Here is a 15,609-nt window from a genome sequence, read left to right on the forward strand (position 1 = left end):
TTGCTACTTGAACATGCTCTTCTGTTGAATCCAGTTCCTTTTCCTGGAGGCTATGGAAGACTGTCACAGACGTGAAATGTGTACTGAAGAATGGCGTCCCCGATGTCAGGTCTCACCCCACCCCTCCTGGGCCATAACTGGTACTAGATTTTGATAAAAATATCCTGTTGCTCCGGGACCTATTCCATGAAGACAACCAAAAGCCCAAGAGCCAGGGACTAGATGAGAGACACAGAGCATAAGAGAATAATTTCCTTTTGGCTCTCAAAACAGGGCGTGAGTGAGACCTGAACAACTAGAACAGTCCGTCAGAACTGTTTCCAGGAACAGCGGAGGAAGGTAAGAAATTAGAAAAAGGATGAAACAATTTAGTGCCCTCCCAACCATGATCTCTGTTCTGTGAACCCGCTCCCCTGCCAGACAGAATTCTTTAGGCAATGACTGTGGTTCTGGGCTCTGCAGGAGATATGACCAGCTCCAGAAACAAGACTGAGGTACTGTGTCTCAAGAAGAAACTAACCTCAGGCACCGCAGCAAGAGTGGGTGAGAACCATCAATTCCCTTCAGGGCAACAAGCCTCTCTCTCCTTGGTCATCTTAGACTTACATCATGACAGAAAAATTTCCCAGCCAAACAGGCAAGAAATAATTCCAATTAGCAACGATCTCTAGGGTTGAGTGAATTCCTAGCATGTTTTATTTCAGAAATGGCTGCATTATTAGGATTTGGCCTTGAATGGGTGATTCTTCTCAGATGCAGGAATGTGGCTAGGTAGGACCTCCAAGGGCTTGGGTGGTGACCTGAAGGTTCCTTGGAAATGCTGGGCTGACAGGGAACCCACTCTGCCATTAGTCACAACCCAAAGGAGGAACCACATACAGATGCCACCAGGACATGAGGATGGACTGGATCTGTGTGATCACAGGCCCAGAGCATCGGGACAATGGTCTTCTGAAATTAAGGAAATGGACACAAATTCTTCTGAGAAACCCTACTTTTCCCACACCTCCCTCCCAGGTTTTGGAACCTGAAAGCCTCAGTCCTCAGCCTAGTCGGCAGCTGCTGTGTGTGGGGGTTTGTGGGGCGTGAGTGGGCAGGTGGGGGGTGTTGGGCAGGTGGAGGCGGCTTGGCCTTCTTTACTGGGTGTGGCTCTCACGCTGAGGCTGGCTACGCTATCCTATCAAATGGGAAGTTAACACCACAGGAATGCATCAAGACTACAAACGTAAAGAACCACGGACACAGATTTCATCCAAATTCTATGAGGAGTGAAGAACAACAACAGCAACAAAACAAAACAAAACAAAACAAAAAACACAAAAAAACAAGAGAAGAAAGAAAAAAAAAGAAAAGAAAAGAAGGAAAAAAATAGCCCTTCGTGGTAAAGGGCATGCTGGGAAGGCGAGAGCCAGAGCCGCCTCCCCAGAGCATGCTGGGAGGACGGGCGCCGGAGCCGCTCTCTAGAGCATGCTGGGAGACAGACACCAGCACGTCTCCAGGGACTGCGCTTCCCCCAACTCCCACCCCCGTTCCCTCACCCACCCCAACCCGGAGACTAGAGGAAAGTCTGTCCAAAGATGACTGCTGAAGAGGGTATGCTGTGGTTCTCTGCAGGTCCCCCACACTGTGGAGGGTTGAGTCAGCAAGTGGGGAGAACAGTCAAGATGAGGAGATGGAGAAACAGAGAGGCAGGAGAAAAACGGGGGGACTGACAGAGCCTGGAGGGGCCAGTGTGTTGGCGGAGGACGAGGGCAGAGTGGAGCGTGCGGCCGTGTGGCTGCTAGCCCGAGGCGTTGATGTAGAGCTGGCTCTTGAGAATGTAGTCGATGACCGGCTGGGACAGGTAATCCACCACATGGCCGTCCCCGTGCTGCAGGGCCAGCCTGGAGGAGAAGAGACGGTGGTCAGATGACACCTTCCTTGACCAAGGCCGAAGGACGGGCCTGCCCACTCTCTTTCAGGGGAAGGGTTTACCCAACACCCCAGTCTCTGCCTTTGCTTAGGCTCCATAAATGGCTTCCCTCTTGGGAAAAGCTCGCCTGCCCCAGAATTCCTCCCCCAGTCTGGTGACTCCATTCCATCCTGGCTCTGCCATTTCCTAGCACAGGGACCTTAAGCAAGTTATTTAAGCCCCTCTGTTCTTCAGTTTTCTCCTCTGTAAAAATGAGGGGAATATTTGGGTCCATCTCCTTCAGTTATTAAAAGGATTTAAAAAATAAAAATACAAGGATTAAATGAGTCATGCAAAGCCTTCAGAATAGCCCAAACACACAGTAGGTATTTAAATGTGTTGCCTGTTATTTTTTTTCCTTCGTGTTTCTCTGCAGCATGGTCTCATGAAAGTGAATCTCCTGAGGGACCACTTCTTTTCCTTCCTACGGGAGCCCTGACACAGAAGAAGGTGACCTCCTCTGAGGCAGGGAGGAAGGAGGAAGGCACTACCAGGTACGAAAGAGTTCCAGTGAGGCGCTTTGGTTTCTTCACAGTTGTGCTCCAGCCTTGGTCTGGCTGCTTCCCATTCTCTGCTCATATGATGGTCTTGGGAATGTCAGGCCCCACGAAGCTATTTGTAAAAAATGCACATACTCCTCCAGAAATGTAGATTCTAAAAGGCAGCTGAGTCCTGCCCTGTGAGACCTCTTCAGAGGCTGGCTCACTGCCTCTTCAATGCATACGCTGTCTTGATCTTGCAAGCAAGCTAGGTCCCTAAGTGCCTCCCTGCACAGTTCACAGGGAGGCTTCTGGAAAAAGTGATCTGTATCTGTAGTTTCCAAATGCCAATCCCAGCTTGATCAGAATCACCCAGGAAGCAGATTCCTAGGCCCATCCACCATGGATTCTGATTCAGTGGGATTCAAGGGGACACGGGAATTTGTGTGCTTATGTAAGCTGGTGGGGTAGTTTTATTGTGCAGCCATGTTTGGAATCAAACCCTTCTCCTCTCCCCTCATTGGCCCTTGTCATTGGGTTTCAGCTCTCACCTCACAGTTTGATGCTGTCCTACTCTTTGAAGTGTGTACATAATCACCTTCCAGGGAGGAAGTCCAGTAGACCTTTAAAAATGCTGGGCCCATCTGATTTTTCTGAAATATGTGACAGAGATGACAATGCTCTCCATCTTTGTGCCCTCTCTTGCCTTGGTTCTTGGGCCAGCCCTGCTGGTGGTCTCTGAGGGCTCCTTAGCCTTCTTTTAAATGCTTCTCTTCTTATTGACTCTCCCTGTGAGCTCAGCCATACTCTTCACGGAATTTACAGCTATGTGCTCATGGCTTTCGGTTCTATTCCACTTCCAGACCTCTATATTCATATACCTCACCATTCCACTGGACACTTCCAGTTGCAGCTTGTGGTGGCAACTGTTACCTGGTCCCCAGCATCCATTCTCTCCTTCTGTTTAGGAACAGAACCTCCTGAGTTTAAGCTGGGCACATAAAGTCCATGTGCCAGCCTCCCTTGCGGCAAGGCATGGCCGCGCGACTGGGGCTGAGCCCATGGGGTGCAGGAGGGGGGTGATGTGTACAACAATGAGTCACCTTTTAAAAGACAAAGCTCCTGCCCTTTCCAGCGGTCACGGCAGCAGCTGGGGACCCACAGATAAGAGGCTTCACGTGAAAGAGGTCAGAGATTCGATCTCTTTTGACTTCAGTAAGAGGGAAATAAACATTTCTCTTATTTAAACTATGACTATTTGGGCTCTTTTTGTTATGGCAGCTTAGCCTATACTCTCATTAATACAATAAACACCTCGAACTAAAGAGTCTCAAACTAAAAACATCCTCTTCCTCCCAAGAACCAGCTAAAACTAGCTGATGACCCACCCCCCCCCTTTTAAAAGTAAATGACTGAGGGGGCGCCTGGGTGGCTCAGTCAGTTGAATGTCTGACTCTTGATTTCGGCTCAGGTCGTGATTTCAGGGTTGTGAGATCGAGCCCCATGTTGGGCTCTGTGCTGGGTGTGGAACCTGCTCAAGATTCTCTCTCCCTCTCCCCCTGCCCCTCACCACCCCCCCCCCCGCTTGTGCACTCTCTCTCTCTCTCAAAAAAAAAAAGTAGATAACTGGGGACAAATACATGAGGTCCCCAAAGAAGGCTAAATACCAGGCAGCAGGTGTCAGCAAATGGTAAGAGTCAGTTGTATTAAAACTTGTAAGCCCATTTGACCAAGGTCCCTCTGGCTGTTTGTCAAACGTACCTGCTCTTGGTTGAGCTGACAACAGACATGGGATGGTTGACGTCATCCTTCACCACCATAATGTTATTCTGGGGACAGAGCAAAGAAAGCAGGTTGCCCTCCCCTCACGCTTAAACTCCTCGGGTGCCCTCACTCTTCCCTACCACTGCTAGCCCCTACCACCTCCCCCCACCACCCCACAGGCCCCTCAGAGAAGGAACACACCACAGAGCTAGAGCAGCAAAGAGATGGAGGACTCACTTTGTATTTGCGGAGTATTGAGGAGTGATTCATGATTCGGTCTGTGTCAGCTGCGTCCCGGGGCACCACCACAATCCCAAAGTCCCCGACGATCACCTCCATCTGAAAAAACAAAGAGAGAGCATCGTTTGGTGCATCCATGACTCCAACCCCTACTAAGCAACTACTTAGCAGGTGGAATGATCTTCCATGTGGAACCCCAAGCTCTGGTCCTAAGCTTGCCTTCTCAACCCTACCAGTCAGCTCTTTCAAGTAACAACCTGTAACGGTGTTAGTGGAATGAGTGGGAACTTTGCCTGGCACCACAGAAGATGCTTAATAAATACCTCTAGACTGAATGAATAAATGTACTGCTGCATGTCTGGGCATCTTCAATTCCTGAGGCTCCCATTGAGTTCATTATGCTGAAGAGTAATCGGAATGACACATAGTCCTTACATGGTAGACACCCTCAAAGGCGACACAGGTCCCGTTGCCCAGCAAGTGTACCCCAGCTCCCAGCCGGACTACTGAGAAGGGCTGAATGCTCCCTGGCTCACCCATGTCAAAGCTGCTGGGGACTCAAGGGTGATGAAGAGCATGGAAGGGCTTGGAACGCCCGTGTGCCCACAGGCAGTGATCGAAAGATCACTATGGGGTCACATCTGAGGTCAGCCTCTGAGAAACGCTTGCTGCCCTAATGAGAAATGAAACCTTCTCATGAAAAAAAAATTACTTTTTCTGGTTATACACACAGTACAAGCTTGGGAAATTCAGGGAAAAAAAATCAATCACAACCACACAATCTGGATAACTACTCTTATCATAGTGTGTTCTGTCCAGTGTTTCCTTCTTTATAAATAAGTGTATACACCTACAATTGGATTACACTGAAAAAATAATCATTTTATCTGTATTTTTTATTTAGCATTATATTGTGAGCATTTTTTCACATTGTTAAAAATTACTTGAAAAAATTAAGTTTTAACAGTCTGATTATTTCATTGTCTGTACTATGATATATTAAACCAATCTTGTATTATAGAATGTGTACAGTTACTTCTGATTTTTTGCAAGTATACATAACACTTTGTTGAAGATCTTTATATATAAACCTTTTGCCACATCTCTGACTATTTCCTTAGGATAAGAAGTAAAATGATTAGATGAAAGGATATACACTGAACAGATTTCAAAGTCTTAAGGCCTATTACCAAGTTGCTTTCTGAGAACTCGTGCCAATTTTTATTTTCAAAAAGCTTGAAAGTTATGGCATTTAATAGACTTGGATCTCGCCCGGGCATATTACTATTTAGATCTTGCCAATTAAGAATCCCAAATGCGGAGAGAAGGGAGGGGGAGACAGGGTGCTTCTAAGCAGGGCAGCTCATTGTGCAAGACCCGCTCTGGTGGCAGGGGACCCAGGTTTTTCCTCCTAGTAAGTACCACAGAATGAGACATTAGGGAGCACTGTGGCTACCTCTTCTCTATCAGACAATTTCAATACGGAGAAGCAGAATTCCACTTCGCAGTCAGATTCATTGATTATGTGTGCGCCCGAGCATGTGTGCACATGCCCTTGGGTATTTCCAGCCACCTTTCCCCTACTTCTCCCATTGCTTACAACTGAGGCTAGAGTTGCAGCTGGAACTCTGATGTTGCTGACACAGAAAGGTGGCTGAAGGTGCCCTGGGAGGGAAGCTGTTAGAAGCCAGGTATAGAATATCAGAGTCCCCATTGAATCATGCCATTTGGAAGAGACAGAGCATTATACCTCATGCTGCATCTGTCGGTGGTGCTCAGGTGGGGCAAACAGGCACCAAGCATTTGTCCTATAAGCCAGGAATGTTAGGGAGAGGCCGGGCAAGGAGTTGGAGGTAGAGCCACTCCTCCTCCACAGCTTTAGAATATTGCACTAGGATTCACTGCTCAGAAGGTAACCCGAGGCACTGGTTCTCAAATTCGGCTGCACATGAGAATCACCTGAGGAGCTTTTAACACTGTCAAAGCCCAACTCACAGCTAAGAGCAGTGAAAATCAGAATCTTGGAGAATGGAACTCAGGCATCAATAGTTTTTTAAAATTTCCCAGGTGATTCCAATATGCAACCAGCTGGAGGACCAGGGGTCTAAGTGCTGCTTAAAACTCGGGGGGGGGGGGGAAGTGGTAGGCTGGAGAAAGAGAAAAGAGAAGGGGGAGGAGAGGAGAGGACGGGAGGGGGAAGGGGGAGGGGAGGGAATCTATCCAAGCTGGTATCCACGAACATTCCTCAACTGCCTCTCTCGGTAGATGACTCAAGATACCTGGTGTACATGGTGTAATGTAGGATCTGCCCTCAGTTTGATTCTGAGGACTTCGTAGATGTTCCCATAAGCGATGAATGAACTAAGGGAGCTATTTAAGGTGAGCATTCTCAGTGAAAGCCTGAAAACAACGGTTCCGCCGGGAGTCCGGCCTCGCGGGGGATGTCACCCTATGGTGACACCCTATGGGTGACATTAGTACAGCTGTTGCTTCCCACTCAGGAGCTAATGATCTGAGCACTCAATCAGTAACAGTGCCAGGTGGCTCAGTGGGTGGCAAGCAGATGGAGACCTTGCTGCCTGAGATGTTTTCTTCTTCCAGAAACAGGTGACAGACTTGCCCCCTGGCAATCGCAGATAGAGTGAGGGAGACAGGGTCTACAGGACAAGACATACAGCTTAACCACATCCAAGCTGCACGTCCGTGGGAGTTCGGGTCAGAGACTGCAGATCTTTTCTGCTCCTTTGCCCAGACCCTAGGACACCGGCCTTGATTTTCATGCTCGAGGGTATTTGTGTGGGTGTACGTCTGGGGGTGGGGAGAGATGCCATGTGCTAGAGTTGGTAAGGTGTGCCCTCCGTCCCATACGTATCCATCTTGTGCAGGGACTTAGCCGTCCTTCCCACCCCCACCCCCAAACCCTGTTTCCTGTCTTTGCCTGGCCCCCAGGAGACCACCCTCTCTTGGTTTCCTCCTACCTCAGCAGCTGCAATTTTGGGTCTTCTTGAGCTGGTTCTTTCTCATGTCCCTAACCTTGACCCATTGGAGTCCCCCAGGCTGCCTCAATCCTTGGACCTCTTCTTTTTTCTAACTATACTCACTCTTAAAGATTTCACTCAATTTCAAAGCATTAGAGACACACCGAAGGCTCCCAAATTAATACCTGGGGCATAACTTCTCTCCTGAACTTCAAACTCATATATCCAGCAGCCTTTTCAATATGTCTATTTAGTGGGGCATCCCAAATCTAAAATGTCCATGGGCACCCAAACCCTCTGACATCAATCAGTGAGTAAATCAGCCAATCCTCATACCCCGCAAAATGCTTTTCCTATAGTCTTCCTATAGTCTTTTTCATTTCAGGAAATGGAAACTCTCTTCTCACAATTACTCAGGTCAAAGCCTTGGAATTTTCCTGGACTCCTCCCTTTCTCTCACATCCCACATTCTACCTAAAAGGTACCCAATTGATTCCAGCTTCAAAACAAATCCAAGAATCTGCTCATTTTTCACCATTTCCATCAAGTCTCTGCTGGTCCAAGCCTCCTTTGGTAGGTTAAATAACGGCCCCCAAAGATAACCAGGTCCTAATCTGTGGGACCTGTGAATGTTACCTTATATGGCAACATATATGCAGATGTGATTAAGCAAAGGATCTTGAAATTATCCTACATAATCTAGGTGAGCCCTAAGGTAATCACAAGTGTCCTTACAAGAGGGAGGCAGAGGGAGATTTAACACAGAAGAGAGAAGATAATGTAAAGACAGAGCAGAGAGGGATTTGAAGATGCTCCACTGTTGGCCTTGAAGATGGAAAGAAGGGGTCATAAGCCAAGGAAGGCAAGTGATGCAGCTCTAGAAGCTGGAGAAGGCGAGGACACAGATTCTCCCCTGGAGCCTCTGGAGGGAATGTGGCCTTGCCAACAACTTGGTTTTGGCCCAGTGAAACCCATTTTGGACCTCTGGCTTCCAGAAGTGTAAGAGAATAAATGTGTTTGTGTGTGTTGTTGTTTTAAGATTTTATTTATTTGAGAGAGAGACAGAGAGCGAGAGAGCAGGGGGAGGGGCAAAGGGGGAGGGAAAGGCAGAGGGAGAGAGAATCTTGAGCAGACTCCGTGCTGAACACGGAGCCCTGTGCAGGGCTCGATCTTACGTCCCTGAGATCATGACCTGAGCTGAAACCAAGAGTCAGAACCTTAACCAACTGAGCCACCCAGGCGCCCCTGTGTGTGGCCTTAAGCCACCAATCTTCAGCAACAGAAAATTACTTCATCCCCATCACCTCTCACTTGGATTACTCTGGTCTCCTTGTGTTTCTCTTGCCTTTTTTTCAGTCTATTCCCAACAGCCAGACCGAGAGTATTAAAATAGATTGTGCTGCTCCTTGGCTCGAAAGTCTTCACTTAAACGTCACCTTCTCAGTGAGACCAGGCTATTTCAACTTGTGTGGCCATGCACGCAGCCCCACACGCTATCCACACCTGCACCGTCCCTGCCCCTTCCTGGGTTCGCCGCTCCTCCTTAGCCTTTATGTCCATCTAATACCTTATATATTTTCTTTGTTCCACCTGATTTTTGTCTCTTTCTCTCTCTTCTATAAAGGTAACCTCCATGAGGACAGGGAGCTTTGTGTGTTTGGTTTACCACTGTGTCCCCAGAGGAGAAGGACCTGCCACCTCATACATGCTTAATAGGTGCTGTTGAAAAAGTAGATTCCTGCAGAGTCTTGTCTGGCAGCTGAGGTCGAGCCATTAGCTGAAAAACTCTGTCTCAGGACCTGGCGACGAGCCCACAGTACCTCATGGGAACTCTGGGAGGCCCAAAGAAATTACTCAAAAGATAGACTCTCAGGTCCTATGATAAGTAAGGGTGAGCTTACTTTTGCAGGTTCCCACATTTGATCTGATTGGTGGGCAGAAGCACCCGGGGCAGCTTTAAAACCAATGACAGAAGTAGAGCCCCCAGACCTCACCCCAGGGGTTTTGATCCAACATGTCCAGGATGGGCTGGAGCCTCTCTCTTTACAAAGCTCCCTAATCCTTCCGATGTGCGCCAACCCCTGGGGAATTGACGTTTCAAATCGCCTGGGCAGTTGCCTAAGCTGCTAATTCTCTGGCTTGGTTTAGGATGAGGTCAAAATGAGATACTCATGCGACAAGCACCTCTGAAGATTCCAGCAAAAACGAGGACAAGCACGTCACTCTGTGCCCTGGGGAGTGGGGGGCAGGGGGTTGGGGCGGACATCTGACCCCAGGAAACAGAGGGTGCTCAGGCTCTCCCTGCTCATGGAGACTGCAGGAGTGTGCCCAGACCCCTGGGATGGAGCTGTTATTCCAGAGTGAGGGGGGCCCATGTCTCCTGCATGTTCATGAAGAGTTCTCCACCTCGGGAGTAGGGAGGTGGGTGAGTAGCCAAGGTAGCAGAGCTGTTCTGCTCGGCAAGTCCCTTTCCTGATGCTGACCAATGTGACCCCATACTACCCCGCCACAGTTAGCAAGATCAGGGTAGAGTCTTCTCCTACCCCCCAGGCCCGCCCAGCATATAGTGGCCCTCTCAGTTGAGCTCTGGCCGGTCATGCCTGAGGTGGGAGGGGGGGGGTCTATGACATTCATCCTGTTTCAACTTCCTGCTCACAGGCACAGCATTTTGATCATATCTTTTCATCCTCTGGTCAAAAGCTCCCCGGGGAGGCAGGGGTGGGGATGGGGAGAGGAAGTGGGAGGGGGTGGACTCTGCTTCCCCAAATGTGGGGAATCTGAAGGAAGGATATGAGACACGTTGAGGCAGGAAGCAACTTGGCCTTGGGAGAGAGAACACTCATGAGGACCCAGGCGGCAAATCTGGAAGGAATGTGAAGTTCTCATCATCTTTCCAGGAGGCTGAATTTCAAGATCTGCACTGTTGGATTAGAGGGATGCTTTGGGTTGGGGATGCTCTGTGCTCTTAGCCAAGTACTTTCCTGGGCACCAGGGACAGAGGGCTTCATCTCTTGGATCAATCACTACCTAGGAGGAGGCATTAAACAAATGATTAATGATTTCAAGTGTATCTATTGCTATGAAGGATGAGGGCAGGTTACTATATTAAGTGGCTAATACCTTGTAGTGGCTAATGTCTTATGGGTAACTTGTAAAAGTTTGGGCCACATCTCATGGTAGACTTAAATTCTCTTATGGGCTAAGCTCCTCCAACCAAGGAGGAGGTACTCTTTCATTCCACAAACTTTTATGTCGTGTATATGGTAAAAGGGGCACTCTCCTGGTGTTGCCAAATAAGACAGGTAAATCTAGTATACTCATAGAGCTTACCTTCCAGGAGGGAGAGACCATAAACAAAAATGTAAATAAGAATACATGAGGTGGAATTAAGTACAATATTGAATATAAAACACAATGACCTTTAAGTTGAAACCAAAATGACAAGAAGGGCCCAGACATAGGGATATCTGGGGTAAGAGCACTCCTAGTTAGGCCACAGCTAGTGCAAAGGCCCTGAGGTAGGAAAACATATTAAAAAAAACACAAAAAACAAAATAGGTAGGACTGAAGCACAGAGAAGTAGGAAAAATAGACAAGGACCAGATCAAAGATGGTGTTTCATTCCAATTGCAAACAGAAGTCATTAGAGTGTTTTAAACAGAAGGTTTGACTTCCATTGACAACAGGATCCAATTTACATTGATTTGCCCAGGCAAGCGTAAGTGGATCCTCTGTAGGATCCTTCTGAAATGAGGATTCAGAATCCTGACTATCTCCCCCAAACTTGAATGACTTGAGCCCACTTGTGTTTCTTCTCCAGATGAGGATGTTCAGCGATAGACAAGGGACTGTCAGTAAGGAGGGAAACAAGAGGTATTAAGCTATCTGTTATGTGCCAAGCACAGTGCTGGGAGTTTACTGATTACTACGCTTAATCCTTACAACAATGGTCTTCTGAGATTTGTGCCTGAGTTCTCCATTTATAGATGGGGAAATCAAGACTCAGTGAGATATAGCAGCTAGTTAGTGGATTTGAACCCACTCTGCTCAGCTTTAAAAGCTCTTTCTGCCACGTCAAACCTCTTCAAGATCCATTTCTTAAGACTCACATTTTAGTGACTTGAAACTTTTTTGGTTTGAAAATATATTCTTATTTTTTCTCCAGGTTTATCATGGGCTTCCTCCGTTCATTACTCTACATCGCCCCCTGGAGTACATAATTTTGTATTCTTTAACCGGGGTTGCAAAAGATGCAAGTAATGGTGTCCCGCAGAAGCCACATAGTGGGTTAGGGGTTTCTGAAATATGCCCCACCCATTTCGGCAAAAGAATTCTCCACCCTTGTTCTGGCCTCTGTTCCTCTCTGGAGGGAAAGCAGGGCAAGAGGTTAGTATGATCAGGGTTGAGAAAGTGGGAAGGCATTTCCCGAATGGCTCTCTTAAGTGCAAATAAATGAATGATCCTTCAGAGGGGTTTCCCAGAGGAAATTATCCCCATTCCCATTTCCAATTTGACAGGGGGTTGTGAGAAGGCAAGAGATTCCAGACTCAAGTCAAAAGCTTGAAAACCAAACCAACAGTATCTTTCACATGAGAACCAGAATCTTCCATGATAGGAGCTAAGCCTCCTTCCCTAGAGCCTGTAAACTTGACATTGGTTTTATCAGTGTGGGGGCCTATTCCCCTGGGGTGGAAGTGTCCATCGGGCTTCCTGGCGGGGTTGGACCGTCTGATAAAAACCATCTGAGCCTGAAAGACCAAATGTTTGTCTTTGCTCTATAAGTCCCGGAGCCCTGGGATTTCTTCTGGAGTGGCTAGTGCCCCAGGCTCTTCCTCTGTTTATTTTCTTTGGTTGTTTTCTCATCCCTGGTGGATGTAGGAAGCAGTTAGCCCATGGCTGGTTGGCTGGAAAAATGTAGGGTACAGCCAATTAGAGCCAGCCTGTGGAATGCTAGGTTTCAAGAAGTACAAAAAGAAAGAAAAAGAAAACACAATTTTCCTTACCTGCTCATCTCTGGTGCCTAATGTTCCACCTTTAGATTTTCATTCCTTTTGGTTAATTATTGCCCCTTGCTCATTTAAAATGCAAATGCCATTTGAAAGCAGCTAATACATTTAATCATTAAACGTAATGATTTTGCCTGTTTGCTGAAAAGTCAAAAGCTTCTCAAATAAAGACCAAGATAAGCCATCTATTTCAACTAGCCAGAACCATCTCCTCAGAAGCTCTTGTTCCCACCATTAGATCCTTTACAGCCTTCTCTCAACCCCAAAAGCCCATCTCTTTCCACCCACTTAACCCAATCCTGCCCATTACTCAAAGCCCAGCTCAAGTGCTCCCCTCTTGCAGCCTGCTATGAAATATATATATATATTTCTCATCCTTCTCACTGTCTTTTATGGATTAGGGATCTGAAGACTCGTGCAATTTCACTTCCCAGGAGTGTGCAGGGGGTTAACTGAGCTAATCCAGGAGAAACATCAAAGTGTTTATTGTCTCTCTCTCTCCCCTCCCTAGAAAGTAAAGTGCACACAGTGAGAAGCTTTGTCTGTTTTGTTTTCTCTGCTCATTCAAGCCCTAGAGCAATGTCTGGCACTTGGTAGGTACTCAACGAATCTTTTAAAACCAATAGATGAATAACAGCCCACATTTATTGAGCGCTTACTAGTTTCAGGAACTCTTCTAGACTTTACAATTTTATTTCATGCAATATAAAAAACTAATGTATTTTTAGACTGCAAGTGCCTTAAGGACAGATAACGTGCTTATATTCATACTGGGGTCTAAAACTCAGTATTAGTTGAAAGATTGATTGAAGGAAAGAATGCTTGAATCAGAATTAATTTGCCAGACTGCCTTCCATTATAATATGATGGACAAAGCAGCTGACAGCCTAAGAGCCCAAGACAACTGATTTTATTTGGGGGAGGGGAGTGAGTGTAACAGCTTCCTGCTTCACAGATATGTGCTCATGGCTGACCCTTTATCCTCTGGCCTTGACTTCCCATAGATCCTGCTCCATGCTTGGATACCTGCTTTGGTGCCGGTGCCAGGATGCGGCACAGCAAAGATCAGGTCCCCTAGGGGAGACCGACTCTGTAATAAAAACCCAGGGATGGGAAGGGCTGGCCTCCACCCGACCCCTCACTCCGGGGTGCTGATCTCCAAGGCTAGTCCAGGAGCCTGGATCTTGAATTCTCTCAGGAATCAAGAATGAAAAAGCCAACCGCCAGGCCACACAAGCAGCTCCTTTGTATCCCAAGGAGAAAACTTGATGAATATGTATGGAATTTTCTCCCCCTGGAATGTAAGGGGAAGGGTGTGTCATTGGTCAGAGGAGGTCAGAATTCACTGTGGGCTAATGGATCTTTGTGCCTAATAGGAAATGCCCAAGGGATGAGTTAGGAGGTGGGTTTGTTCCTTTGGCTGTGGGATTAGACTTCTGGATGGAGAGCACTGCTTCAGGAGTCCCAACTGCAAGAGCTAGATGGACTCTGGAGAATTTGTGACCATGCTGGAGGAAGCCCGCTGTGGGACAGACCAACTCAGCTGCTTCCCAGCCCAGCTGGGGGCAAAGCTGCTTCATTGAGCGCTTTGAGTTTTCTTTACAGAAGGGTGGAGAGACTCCCATTTCTCCCCAGACCTGTGGTTTCTCTCCTGCCGTCAGAATCCTGAGGATTCTGAAGAACATGGGAGGCTGGGGTGTGGAGCCAGGGCCTGTGACCTTCCCAAAGGGCTTGGCTCTTCTGCCCACCTCCTGTCCCCAGTCATGGGCAGATTCGGGGGTTTGCGCTCATGGTCACTAAACAGAGGTCTGTGGCCAACAAGTATCACTTGGGACACCAGCTAATGAAGAAACGCGGGACAGAAATAGGTCTCATATACCTTACCTTATCTCATGGTTAGGAACTGAAGACCCTAAAATGGAGCCCTTCCAGGCAAACTCCAGATGGTAGAATTTTCTAGTAGAATAAGCAGGATTCACACTGTACCCAGTCTTTAAAGTAAGACCTTCCTTTTCTAGACCCTGAGACCCAACCATCCCCGAACAAGGACAGTGGAATAATCCTCGGAGTTACTAACTAGTTGTGCGCTCCCTACAGCCCCCTCTGCCCAGCCCAACCCTATTTCTAGCAGAGAACCAGACCCTTTACCAGACCCTGCTCTCTAATTTGCAGGGCAGAAAATAACGCTTTGCAGTCAGCGGCTTTAAGCTCACTGAAGAGATTTCACTAGATATCTAGGATGAGAGAAAATAGGGAGGATACCTTTAGAAGAGAATGAGGAGGTTCTGCATTCTCTGCCTCCCCCACGCCATCCCCCCTCCCCCGCCCGACTCCCCCCTCCTAGAGATAGAAGCTAGAGATCTGTGAAAACCACCCTCTCCTCCCTCCCAGGCAGCACCCTCGGGGCAAAACCTCAGAAGAAAATGAGTCCTGATGATCATTGGTGGGTGGGGTCCAGCGCTGGGCTTCCAGACTGGGCCAGGAGCCCTGCAGAACCCCACCACCTCCAAGTGACCACGAATGTCCAGACAGGGAAGGCGTCCTGATGAACTAATGTTCACGTTCAGGGCCCACAGAAGCCTTTCAGGTTCTGCTAGTCAGTAGTGTAATAATTGAGACTAACTTCCCATCAGCCCTGTGGAATAGATTTGGACTTGAATTTTAATTTGATTTAAATAAATCAAAGGTGATATTTCTAGCACACCTCTTTTGTGGGTTGAGATTCACACTCGTTATGTAAGGAAACAGCTCCTTGATTTTTTTTTTTCCCCCTCTACCTCAGGTAGCCAGGCAGGATGCTCTGGATCTTCAGAGTAACCAACCAAGGGGGAACACAGCTGAATAAATGAGGGTCTTGCTCCCCCTTTCTCTGTCACATTCCCAGTAAATCAACAGCTATTGGTTGCTCTTATTTTTTGTCTTAACCTGTGCTGCCATTTCAGCACCTAGATCTTGTACACAGTTTTGGCCACATTATTGTCTACTTTCACAGCACCATGTGAAATTAGAGAAGAAAGTAAAAGTTAATGAAGCCATTTCATCCAGACCGAAAGGAGATTTAGAATTTCACCTGCAAGAAATGGTCCAGGGGTGGAGATGAAAGCCCTACTCAGTATAATTCACCTCCGGGAAACTCTCCCTCCCCTCTTGGTCCTCCCACAGCACGTTAGCACTCACACGCTTCACCTGGA

At 47.6% G+C, this 15,609-nt stretch overlaps 1 protein-coding gene across 2 annotated transcripts in view; it reads right to left on the minus strand.

The window, feature by feature from the left end:
- Nucleotides 1-1,555: 1,555 nt before the first annotated feature.
- Nucleotides 1,556-15,609, minus strand: part of NMNAT2 (nicotinamide nucleotide adenylyltransferase 2) — a 178,740-nt gene continuing 164,686 nt past the window's right edge. For both annotated transcript variants that reach the window (XM_028121493.2, XM_028121495.2), the window contains exons 11-13: nucleotides 4,432-4,533; nucleotides 4,192-4,259; nucleotides 1,556-1,883 (exon numbers count right to left, since the gene is read on the minus strand). In XM_028121493.2, the coding sequence (XP_027977294.1) occupies nucleotides 1,781-1,883; nucleotides 4,192-4,259; nucleotides 4,432-4,533 (273 nt within the window). In that variant the 3' untranslated portion in view covers nucleotides 1,556-1,780. The remainder of the gene's footprint in view (nucleotides 1,884-4,191; nucleotides 4,260-4,431; nucleotides 4,534-15,609) is intronic.

This window comes from Eumetopias jubatus, unplaced genomic scaffold (assembly GCF_037043125.1).
Source record: "Eumetopias jubatus isolate StellerSeaLion01/CBP00866 unplaced genomic scaffold, mEumJub1_p1.0 scaffold_12, whole genome shotgun sequence".
In the NCBI taxonomy this organism is placed as follows: Eukaryota; Metazoa; Chordata; class Mammalia; order Carnivora; family Otariidae; genus Eumetopias; species Eumetopias jubatus.